The sequence below is a fragment of the Vulpes vulpes genome, chromosome 1 (assembly GCF_048418805.1).
Source record: "Vulpes vulpes isolate BD-2025 chromosome 1, VulVul3, whole genome shotgun sequence".
Lineage (NCBI taxonomy): Eukaryota > Metazoa > Chordata > Mammalia > Carnivora > Canidae > Vulpes > Vulpes vulpes.
The window spans coordinates 51647337-51660100 of record NC_132780.1 but is presented as its reverse complement, the minus strand read 5'-3'; the positions used below and the strand labels follow the sequence as shown (position 1 = coordinate 51660100).

The 12764-nt window shown below is 38.9% G+C and overlaps 1 protein-coding gene across 4 annotated transcripts in view; it reads left to right on the top strand.

The window, feature by feature from the left end:
* Positions 1 to 554: 554 nt before the first annotated feature.
* The window catches only part of ZNF782 (zinc finger protein 782), a 56399-nt gene continuing 44189 nt past the window's right edge, over positions 555 to 12764 (top strand). Inside the window, exons 1-3 of one of the 4 annotated variants that reach the window (XM_072764112.1) lie at positions 555 to 699; positions 2873 to 2928; positions 8326 to 8452. In XM_072764112.1, coding sequence (XP_072620213.1) covers positions 687 to 699; positions 2873 to 2928; positions 8326 to 8452 — 196 coding nt within the window. In that variant the 5' untranslated portion in view covers positions 555 to 686. Of the gene's footprint in view, positions 1077 to 2872; positions 2929 to 7385; positions 7577 to 8325; positions 8453 to 12764 lie in introns of those variants that run through there. The other 3 variants (XM_072764106.1, XM_072764118.1, XM_072764123.1) reach the window with 3 other exon arrangements.

Below are 12764 nucleotides of genomic sequence, written 5' to 3'. Positions count from 1 at the left end.
ACATAACTTCAAAGCTTTTTTTTTCACACTTCACCTACTTAACCGTAATTTTAGTATTTTTAGTATCCCATCCATATTCAAGTTTTCCCATTGTTTACAAATAACCTAAGGGAGAAAATGCTATTTCAATACGGAGCCAAGAGAGGGACGCTCTTTGTATTTGGCAGAAGAGTTCAAGTTTCATCCTCAACCTCTTCTGGCTCAGATGGGCGGGAGACTCTCAAGAACAGCAGCCTCCAGCTTTCTTTTTTTTTTTTTTTTTTTTTTTAAATTTTTTTTTTTTAATTTTTATTTATTTACGATAGTCACAGAGAGATAGAGAGAGAGGCAGAGACACAGGTAGAGGGAGAAGCAGGCTCCACGCACCGGGAGCCCGACGTGGGACTCGATCCCGGGTCTCCAGGATCGCGCCCTGGGCCAAAGGCAGGCGCCAAACCGCTGCGCCACCCAGGGATCCCAGCCTCCAGCTTTCTAAAACGCGGAAATGCCGAAAGAGTGACTTCAAACGTTGCTGCGGAGGTCTATGGGAAATGTAGTCCTGCATCCTTAGGCCTCACTGCGGGGCACTCTGGGAACGGGCTTCTGGGCTCCTTCTCGCGAGCGCAGACGTAGCCCCGCCTCCTCATTCGTCCGCTCTGGACTGCGGGAAAGCGGTCTTGGAGCCCGAAGGTCTCGGGAGGAGAAGGATGCGCGCCTGCGGTGAGAGTGCTGCGGAACCTCCTCTGAGGGCGCGCTGGTGTCTGGGGATGGGAGCGGGAAGTCTCTGGGACATCTCTGGTAGGCGCCCGGCCGGCCCTCGGCCAACAGGAGGCTGGTGGGGGTGTCAGGGGAGGCAGGGGAAGAGCCTCGGGCTTCCGGCGGGCCGCGGGGCTGAGCCCGTCTTGAGCAGGTGCTGGGTGCAGGCCTGGGTGTGTGCGGACAGTATGCTTGGACACGCCTGCAGCCCGACTTAGTGGCGGTGGGAGGGAACGTACGTTTACAGCGCTGATGGCGACCATGCGTCTGCGGTGAGAGCCTGAGTTCGGGAGCCAGGAAAGGCCGGGGAAATTCCAGCAGAGGCGATAGGAGGAAACCGGGTGAGAGTCAGCTTTCTCATCTCAAAACCGTATTAATATGACTGTTCCATGGGCTTGTTTGAACTTCTAAGTCCTTACTTGTAAAGTATTTAGACAATTGCCGGGCACTAGCCCTGAGTTATCATTAAAAGACATCGTTCTTTTCGTTGGGTGATCTAACATAACCTCACGACCACTTAAAAAACAAACAAACAAAATAAAAAAAAATAAAACAACCGAGGCTCAGGTTGGGGGAACGATACATCCAGGTCACAAGCTAGCAGTGAGGGAGTCTGGTTTCAAGGGCAGATGTGCTTTACTTCCAGCCTCAGGCATTGTCTAACCATCACGGCTGCCTAAAACGAGCAATTCAGAGCCTTCAGAGCACTTAGTAAGTGTAGCCTGACCCCAGGTCCCCAAGAATATAAAAGAAGATGAATGTAGATGGAATCTGACCATATGTCAGATATATTCTGATGTTTTAATGTCTCTTCAGGTCCCTTGGGTCAGACACAGGTTCCTGGCCCTTTCTGTATTATCAGGCTGTCTATTAAGTCTGATATTATAATGAATTCCAAGAGTCATGGTTTTGCCACTAAAATGAATTATTTCTTAGGTGCGTGTCCCAATTACCTTGAAACAAAGCAAGCCTCTAGAGGTAGGTAGGAAGCAGGGGACCTCTGTGACTAGGAGTCTTACGTGGAAGAGAGCACTCCTCTGACCTCTCTCCAGAGCTTCAGAGAAGAGACAGAAGGGCCCAAAAAAGAGCAGATCATAGGTTTGCAAGATCAGAAGCAGTTCCTGATACCCTTGCCCAGAATAAGCTAGATTTAGTGGTCACATCACCTTCAGAAGCCACCTCACTATGTGATAGGGGAATTGGGGCCAGCCTTGAGAAGAGTGAAATGAGCTAGGGTGGTCCAGGGGCAGGCTGCTCAGGAAAGGCCACTCTTGGAGAGCTTGTGAGGGTGAGGTGGGAAGTAAGGGATAACCAGGCAGAGAGAGGAGATTCTGTCTCCACTCCCCTTAAATGGCCCCCATGCTACAGAGGTTGCACTGCTGTTCCAATTGTCCATCACCACATGTGACACTAGTGACATTATTGTGACCTCACAGGATCCCAGAATGCTGATAAGGAAAGTGTTTTCCAAAGTCATCTACTTCTCTTTTGAAAGCTTTAAGATATTGAACCTGAAAGGTTCAGTGACTTACTGGGGAAAACCTAGTTGGTTTGTGAGAGAGTCAGGAGGAAAAGAGTGTAGCTTACTCTCTCACAAGTAAGTCACCAAAAGCATCTTATCAAAGGGGACTTTTGAAAAATACATCACAGCTGAAAGAATAAAACATTCCTGTCTTGAAGCATCTTATTTTTTTTTAACTAGGCTTGCCATGATTTCTATACCAGGGATTAAATATTACTGAGAAAAATATGCAAATGATGCATGCTGAGAGTATTTGTCTGCTAAGTTAATTTTACTGAAAGAATAGTGTCTCATCCTTTGGTGTACTCTAATTCAAATAATCTTCTGTTGTTTTGTGTTTAGTCAGAAGGACACATGTATTATTATTAAATCAGTCAAGAAAATTTTAATGTTTGCTCACTAAAAAACTGCAGATTTAAGCCCATGATCATTTCAGAGTTACATAAAGACAGGTGGTACTGCCTGTACATGATTCTTCTCATTCCTTTTCAAAGTCCAGAGGGCCCCATGCCCATGGGGAGGATGATGCTCTACTGGGGTACTGAATTTGGGGAGGTGAATGAAAGAGCTATTAGGACAGATCTGGTGACCCCTGTCTTCTTTCTGTTCCCTCAGCTGCACCACAGGTCTCTACATTCTCCCAAGATCCACAGAAAATGAACACACCTCAGGTGAGCTCTTCATTTATTCCCCACTTTGTATTGGAATGGATTTATGAGATTTAGAAGGATACATGCATTAAATGGAAAAGGAGAAATAGAAACCTCGTTCTTGAGCAAAAATATGCGCTGTTTGACTATCAGCCGTGGTTTGTTTTCAGCTTTTGGTAGGTAACCATGGTTAGAGTAGGGTTAAGTTCCCTCCATATACCAGGTTGCTAAAATTTCAGGTTAGTCATGAATGTGCATTGAATTATTGATTGCCTCTGGTGTATGTATTGGAATAAAACTAGAGCTTATTTCTTTCATCTGTGAATACTGTAAATAGTGTAACATATTTTCTAATATTAATTTAAATTCCTGTAAAGACCCTAGTTGCTAACAAGTGTGGTAAATTGCTTCTTACATATTTTCCTCAGGCCTTTTGCTAATACTATATTCAGTGCTTTTATTTCTGTATCCACAAGTTGGATCAGACTATACTTTCTTGTTTCTCTGTCCAATTATGGTAGTATGGTCATAGTCTCATGAAAGGAAACAGAGAACTTTTCTGCTCCTTTTCTAGCAATTTAGATGAGAAAATTGTAATGCTTGAGGATTTTTGTGAAATTACATATAGATTTGGACTTTTAGAAGGCATTTTGTATGAAGACTTTGGTTGTTGATTTATTAGTCATAAGCTTATATTGGATTTGTATTTTTTTTTTCTGGATTTATTTATTTATTTTAGAAAGAGAAAGCATGGGGTGGGGAGGAGCATTGGGAGAGGGGGAGAGAGAGAGAGAATCTCAAGCAGACTCCCTGCTGAGCACAGAGCCCAATGCAGGACTCAATCCCACAACACAGATTATCACCTGAGCTGAAATTAAGAGTTGGATGCTTAACTGACTAAGCTACCCAGGTACTCATGTACTTTTTCTTAATATAACTTCTGACATTACATTTTCATTAAAAAATTATTCATTTTTATTTACATTTTTAAATGTACTTTCATGAGCTTGTTAATAGCATTTTTTGAGGATTTCAAGGTGTTTATCTGTTCTATCAGTAGTTCCTTTTTTGATCAGCTTAATTTTATTTTGGCATAAAGGCTGCTAATCAGAAAAAAACAAAATATGTTCCAGTTGTCTCAATCTGAAACCTAAAATTTCAGGGTCTGAAGGTCTTAATATTCTGTAGGCTCTGGGCAGTAGACTCCAAATATTGGGAATTGACCGACATATACTTTTCATATTTGTACTCTCTACCTTTGCATACCCACCTGTCAGCACTATTTGTTGGCAAAAATATACTTTGTCCATTGAATTTCCTTGGCATCTCTGTGGGAAACCAATTAGTATGTATGTAGGGTCTGTTTCTGGACTCTGTTAACTTCTGATCCTCATTGTTAATGCATTTGCTAATACCACAGTATCTTACTGTATGTCTCTTTACAGTAACCCTTTTTTTTTTTTTTTTTTAAGATTTTATTTATTTGAGAGGCAGAGTACCCAGAAACAGTGGGGAGGGGCAAATGGAGGGGGAGAAGCAGACTGTCTGCTGACCAGGGAACCCACATGGGGCTCCATCCCAGGATCCTGGGATCAGGACCAAAGCTGAAGGCAGATGCCCAACCGTCCGTCTGAGCTACCAAGGTGCCATACTTTACAGTAATTCTTGAAATCAGACAATGCGAGTCTTCCAACTTTGTTCTTTTTAAAAACTGTTTTGGATATTGTAGGTCCTTTGCTTCTTTATAGAAAGTTTTGAAAATCCTCTTGTCTGTCTCAAAAAAGCCTGCTGAGATTTTGCTTGCACTGAATCCATAGAATCCTGTGGTGCAGGGATCAGGTTGGTCAGAGTTAACATCTTGATCATAATGAGTCTTCCAATTCATGAATACAGTGTCTATCTATCTTCATTCACTTAGGTGATATGGAGGACTTTGAGGGTATTTTTATCCTTTTGTGTTAAAAAGATAGTTTTGACTACAGTTTACAAAAATAACACTGTCTGCTGTCTGAAAATAGACTCTAGACTAGAAGCAGGAACAATATAGGAGCTTATTTCTATAATCCTAGCAAGAAAGGATGATCATAACGGTGTTAGTTATTTTGAAGTGATAAAACTGTGGATGTAATTTAAGGTAGAGCCAACAGTCTTGAGAATGTGTGTTTCTTTTCCACAACTTTGCAAACAGAGTGCTGTCAAATTCTGAATTTTTACCAATGTGGTTAAAATAATCTGTTAAGTTTTATAAGCTTTTCTCATAAGTGATATGTGGAACATCTTTTTTTGTTTGTAATAACCTATATTTCTTTCTTTTTTAATAAATTAATTTTTATTGGTGTTCAATTTACCAACATACAGAATAACACCCAGTGCTCATTCCATCAAGTGTCCCCCTCAGTGCCCGTCACCCATTCCCCCCCACCCCCCTCCCTCCTCCCCTTCCACCACCCTTAGTTCATTTCCCCGAGTTAGGAGTCTTTATGTTCTGTCTCCCTTTCTGATATTTCCCACACATTTCTTCTCCCTTCCTTTATATTCCCTTTCACTATTATTTATATTCCGCAAATGAATGAGAACATACACTGTTTGTCCTTCTCCGATTGACTTACTGCACTCAGCATAATACTCTCCAGTTCCATCCATGTTGAAGCAAATGGTGGGTATTTGTCGTTTCTAATGGCTGAGTAATATTCCATTGGATACATAAACCACATCTTTATCCATTCATCTTTCGATGGACACCGAGGCTCCTTCCACAGTTTGGCTATTGTGGACATTGCTGCTAGAAACATCGGGGTGCAGGTGTCTCGGCGTTTCACTGCATCTGAATCTTTGGGGTAAATCCCCAACAGTGCAATTGCTGGGTCGTAGGGCAGGTCTATTTTTAACTCGGGACTTCATCAAGATAAGAAGCTTTTGCACAGCAAAGGATACAGTCAACAAAACTAAAAGACAACCTACAGAATGGGAGAAGATATTTGCAAATGACATATCAGATAAAGGGCTAGTTTCCAAAATCTATAAAGAACTTATTAAACTCAACAGCAAAGAAACAAACAATCCAATCATGAAATGGGCAAAAGACATGAAGAGAAATCTCACAGAGGAAGACATGGACATGGCCAACAGGCACATGAGAAAATGCTCTGCATCACTTGCCATCAGGGAAATACAAATCAAAACCACAATGAGATACCACCTCACACCAGTGAGAATGGGGAAAATTAACAAGGCAGGAAACAACAAATGTTGGAGAGGATGTGGAGAAAAGGGAACCCTCTTACACTGTTGGTGGGAATGTGAACTGGTGCAGCCACTCTGGAAAACTGTGTGGAGGTTCCTCAAAGACCTATATTTCTTTTTTGTTGAACTATTTATCCCTTACCTGTTTTCCTATTGATGTGCTGATTTTAATTACGGTATCCACTATATTGTTATTGCCCTTTTCCTGTGATATAAGTTGCACAATTTCCCTGAAGTTTTTTGTAATTTTGACTTGCTCATGATTTTTTTTTTTTTTGATTGTAAAAGCATTTGATTTTTGTGTCAAATCTAGCAGTTTTTTAATTAACATTCCTGGATTTTCAGTCCTAATTGGGCATTTCCCATTCTAATATTGTAAAGTAATTGTTCTGTGTGATCTTCTGAAATTTGATCTTTTTTTTTTTTAATTTAGATCTTGAATATATTTTAATTTTTGTGCTGCTCTGTGGTATAAGATATTTCTTTTCCCAGATGGCCAGCTAGTTACCCCGTGACATTTTTGTGTCCATACGTTCCTTATGCATTTGAATGTCACCTATATTCAAATAGGAAATGTATTTTGTTAATCATTCTTCCTATTACACACTTGGTTCTAGGTCCTGTTCAGTTTAAGCTAGGATGTCTTTTCAGGCTCTCATCACTTCCCTGCTCCTTCTGCTCACTTCTGTGTTTGTGTTAGATTGTGGCCAACATTGTCCTTTTTGCTTATCTAATACTGTTTTATCCTCTATCTTCCAGAATTTGTTCAAATTTTGGGGCCTTCTGCTGGGATGTTTCTCAGTATTCCCCTTTTGTCGAACTTTGATAGTAGGTTTTGTATTTTACCTGAGTGTGTTTTCTGAGGCATGGAAGTAAATGTGTATGTTCCATCTATTCCCTTAAACTACAGGAATCATACTTTTAATTCTGTCTTCTCTTAATTTATAGTACTATAATCTTTCCAGTTTTTCTTTCTACTATTCCAGAATTCTTTCTCAGCCTTCATGTACTTTCTTTTTCTACCTACCTCTTAAATTTTACTCTTCCCTTGAATTCTCTACTGGGTCCTTTTCTCTCCTGTTTCTGTCATTTTTGAGCTGTCCCTTTTTCTCAAATGACTTCAGTTAGCCATCTTAATAACTGGTATCTCCTAGATCCTTATTTTCATTTTGGACCCTGGCCCCAGATCATGCAATCAACAATGAATTAAATAATTCCATCTCTATTTTCCACAGATATTTTGAAGAACATCTACCTCATGATGACCCAACCTCTGACTGTTATTTATTCTTCCAGTCTTTACATATGACATCCGTATCTACCCAGTTGCTTTTGCAGCATTTCTGTATATAGCTGCACAGGAAAATAATGACCAGATTTTGTTCCTGTAAAAGATTAGTTTCCCCTTCTTTATCTTGGCCTTAATGTAAGTCATCTCTTAAATTGGTCTTTTGTTTTGCTACTTAAAACTGTCCACCTTTCATATGGAGCAATAGTTCCTAACTAGAGTTGATTTTGCTCCCTGGGAGACATTTGGCAACGTTTGGAGATATTTTTGGTAGTCACAACTGGGATTATTGCTGGCATCTAATCAGTAGGAGACAGGGATATTGATAAACATCCTGAAGTACACAGGACAGTCTTCCACAAAAATAGCATTATCCATAGTGTCAGTAGTGCCAAGTTGAAAAAATCCTGTTCTAAAGCATTGCTCCTGAAATATGAATCTGGTAGTATGTAAATACTTCCCCAGTCTTACAAGTATCTCTTTATTAGTTTTCTGTTACCCCAGCAGAGATCTCCAGATTGATACTGTATATTGTACAGAGTGCTCAGCATAATCTGTTGGTGTGTGGGAAATGTATACAGGAATCCTATTTATAATAACCTTACCTAAAAAAAATAAGGCCCTAAGTTTTCTTATTATATTAAGTGACAATATATGTGTATAAATTAAAAGTAAATATAAATAAATCAGAATATGAGTTTTGTTTTTTTTAACTAATCGTGTACATATCCCCAACGTGTAAGACAGAGTTAGGACCGTGATAGTCATCCTTTATAGTATTTTGTTTTAAACTCTAAATACTAAACATAGTAACACTTAGTTTCCAAAAATATTTTTCCATGTCCCTGATTCTGGCCCTCAGATTGATCACAATTGTGCTGTTACAGGCATCAGTGTCTTTCAAGGATGTGACTGTGGAATTTACCCAGGAGGAGTGGCGGCAGATGGACTCTGCTCAGAGGACCCTGTACAGAGATGTGATGCTGGAGAATTACAGCCACCTCGTCTCAGTGGGTGAGCAGACCTTACTATGTGACTCCCTTTTGACTGCATGTTCTAGTTTTTCTTTTTTCTTTTTAAAATGTTAATCACTTTTGTTGAGGTGTGTTTAACAGATAATAACATTTAGGACTTTTCAGTGTACAAGTCAGTGAATTTCGAAAAATTATATAGTATATTTTCATCGTCAAACTCATAATTTGGAATGTTTCCATCACCCCTAAAGGATTCTTGTACCCCTTTGCAGTGAGTCCCCTACGTCCATCCCTAACTCTCAGACCCTCAGCTATGTCACTGACATGCTTTCTAATGTAAGCACTTTGCCTTTTCTCAAATTTTATATCAGTGGAATCATAAAGTATATACTCTATTCTGTCTGGCTTCTTTCACTTAGCGTAAATGCTTTTGAGACTCATGGACATGTGTGTCATTCTTTCAGTTGATAGATACGTGGGTTTTTTTCCGGTTTGGGGCTATTATGAATAAAACTATGAATGATCTATATAAGTCTTTGTATCAACATGTTTTCATTCCTTGTGTAAATACTGAGGAGTGGGTTTGCTGGGTCTTCTGGTAGGCTTATATATAACTTCATAAGAAATTGCCAGATGTTTCCAAGTTGGCTCTACTGTTTTTCATGCCTATTAGCAATGTCTGAAGATTCTCATGTTCTTAGGTTACCAACATTTAGTTTGGTAAGTCTTACTATTTTTAACCATTCTAGTTAGTATCACTTATATCATAATGACATTTTAATTTGTGTTTCCCTTATGACTAACAGTATGAAACCTCTTTTCATGTGCTCTTTTACCAGTAATAATCTTCTTTAATGAAGTGATCACATTTTCAGCTCCATTTTTAGCTTAGTTTTTTGTTTTTTTTTCATCTTCTCAGAAGTTCAGACCTTTGTCTAATATATGTTTTGCAAACTTTGTCTTGCCTTTTTTTTTTTAAGATTTTATTTATTTATTCATGAGAGACACACACACATACACAGAGAGAGAGAGAGAGAGAGAGAGAGAGAGATTGAGAGGCAGAGACACAGGCAGAGGGAGAAGCAGGCTCCATGCAGGAAGCCCAACGTGGCTCCTGCCCAGGATCCAGTCTCCAGGATCACACCCTGGGCTGAAGGCGGTGCTAAACAGCTGGGCCAGCCACTGGGGCTGCCCTTGTCTTACCTTTTTAAGAAAAAAAATATTTTCCAATTATTTTACATATAGTTTTGAAGAAACTTTATATGATAGTAATGGCACAGTTTTATTCTTCAGAAGTTTCCTCTAATGCTTATATCTTACATAACTATACTATATCAATGCCAGGAAATAGACATTGATACAGTGTTTATGAATAGCTGTAGCCATTTTATATCTGTGGAAATTCATGTAAACACCACAACAATGAAGATACAGAACTGTCTTATCATCCTAAAGATTTCTTTCATGCCACCTCTATAATCATACCCATCCCCTCTCCCACACCATCCCTAATCTCTACCAGCTACTAATACACTCTTCATCTACCTGGTATTCTGCTGTATGAATATAACATTTTTTTTTTAAGATTTATTTTTATTTATTTATGATAGACATAGAGAGAGAGGCAGAGACACAGGCAGAGGGAGAAGCAGGCTCCACGCCGGGAGCCCGATGCGGGACTTGATCCCGGGACTCCAGGATCGCGCCCTGGGCCAAAGGCAGGCGTGAAACCACTGAGCCACCCAGGGATCCCCTAATATATAACATTTATTTAGGCGTTCACCTGTTGAAAAACATTTTTAGTCATTTGAATTTTTTTTAGTATTTTAGTTGTTTCTAATTAGAGGCTATTATAAATAAAGCTGCTGTAAACATTCCTGTTCAAGTTTTTGCATGAACATAAATTATTTTTCTCTGGGATAAATGCCTACTATGATTGGGGTTGTATGGTAAATATATGTTTCAGTCTTTAAGAAACTGCCAAACTAGGACTCCTGGGTAGCTCAGTGGTTGAGCATCTGCCTTTGGCTCAGGTCATGATCCCAGGGACTGGGGATCAAGTCCCATATCGAGCTTCCCACAGGGAACCTGCTTCTCCCCTTCTCCCTCTACCTGTGTGTCTGCCTCTCTCTCTCTGTCTCTCTCATGAATAAATAAAATCTTTAAAAAAAAAAAAAAGAAAAGAAAAGAAACTGCCGAACTGTTTTTCAGAATGGCTTACCACCATTTTGCATTTCCACCAGCAGTGTATGAGAAATCCAGTTACTCCCTATTTTTCTTAGTATTTGGTATCATCACTATTTTTTGTTAGCGGTTGTAATGGGTATATAATGGTAGCCCATCATGGTCTTAATCTGCATTTCCTTAATGGCTAGTGATGTTAAATATTCCTAATGTTCCTATGCCATCTATATATCCTTAGGAAAATATCTGTTTATGGCTTTTGTGCATTTTTTCCATCTTTATTGATATATAATTACAAAAATTATATATCTTAGGTATACAATTTGATGTTTTGATAGATGTACACATTGTGTGTGAATCAATTGCCACAATTAAGTTAATTAACATATCCATGACCTGACCTAGTTACCTTTGTTTTCTTTGTGATGAGAACACTTAAAAATCTGCCCTCTTGGCAAATTTCTAGTAAACAATTCAGTATTATTAACTCAGATTACATTAGATCTCCTAACTTACTCATCTTGCATAACTGAACTTTGCACCCCTTGATCAACATCTCCCCATTCCCCATCTTCCAGCCCCTGACAACCACCATTCTACTTTTATTTTCTAGGAGTTCGAATGTTTTAGGTCCAGTGAGATCAATATTTGTCTTTCTATATGTGGTTTATTTCATTCAGCATAGTGCCTTTAAGATTTATCCATGTTGGACAAATTTCCTTCCCCTTTGTTGGCTGAATAATGTGTTTGTGTGTGTGTGTGTGTGTGTACACACATCTTTATTCATTTATCCATCAACAGACATTTAGATTATGTCTTGGCTATTGTGAATAAAGCAGCAAAGAACATGGGAATGCAGATATCTTTTTGAGATCCTGATTTCATTTCCTTTGGATATATCCAGAAATGGAATCCAGAAATAGAATCCAGAAATGGAATTGCTGAATTATAGAGTAATTCTACTTTTTTTAAAGATTTTATTTTTAAATAATCTCTACACCCAGCATGGGGCTTGAATTTACAACCTGGAGATCCAGTCACATACTTCACCAACTGAGACAGCCAGGCACCCCAGGGTAGTTCTCTTTTTAGCTTTTTGAGGAACCACCTTACTATTTTCCATAAGGGCTGTCCCAATTTACATCCCCACCAGTAGTGCCCAAGGGTTATGTTTTCTCCATATCCAACAGGTGTTATCTTTTGTCTTTTTGATAATCACTATTTTCTAACAGGTGTGAAGTGATATATCATTGTGGTTTTGATTTGCATTTCACTAATGTTTAGTGATGTGAAGCACATTTTCATTAACTTGTTTATATGCATAGCTGCTTTTGATATATGTCAGCTCAGGTGCTTTTCCCATTATTTTAATCTGATTATTTGTTGTTTTGTTTTTTGCTATTGAGCTGTGTGACTTTGTGACTTCTTTGTATATTTTGATTTATTCATTACTTTTTGAATATTTTCTACCATTCCATAGGTTGCCTTTGCACTCTTGTTTCCTTTGCTGTCCAGAGGCTTTATAGTTTGATGTAGTCTCACTTCTCTAATTTTGCTTTGGTTGCTTGTGCTTTTGGTATCATATCCAATAAACCATTGCCAACACCGATGCCAAGGAGCCATCTCCCTATGTTTTCTTCTAGGAATTTTATGATTTTTCAGTCTTATGCTTAAGTCTTTAATCCATTTTGAGTTGATTTTTGTATGTAGTTTGAAATAACAGCCCAATTTCATTCTTCTGCATGTGGATATCCAGTTTTCCCAACACCATTTATTGAACAAACTGTTCTATTTCCATCGCATATTCTTTGCACCATTAAGTCAACTCTATATGTATGAATATATTTCTGGGCCTCTGTACTAATCCATTGGTCTATATGCCTGTTTTCATGCCAGTACCATAATGTTTTTATTACTATAGCTTTGTATAATATATTTTGAAGTCCGGTAGTGTGATGCCTCTAACATTGTTCTTTCTCAAGATTGCTTTGGCTATCCAGGGTCTTTTGTTGTTTAATATGAATTTTTGGATTTTTTTCTACTTCTGTAAAGAATACCATTGGGATTTGAATAAGAATTGCATTAAATCTGTAGAGCACTTTGGGTAGTATAGACATTTTAACAGTATTAATTCTCCAATCCATGGGATGTCTTTCCATTTGTCTGTA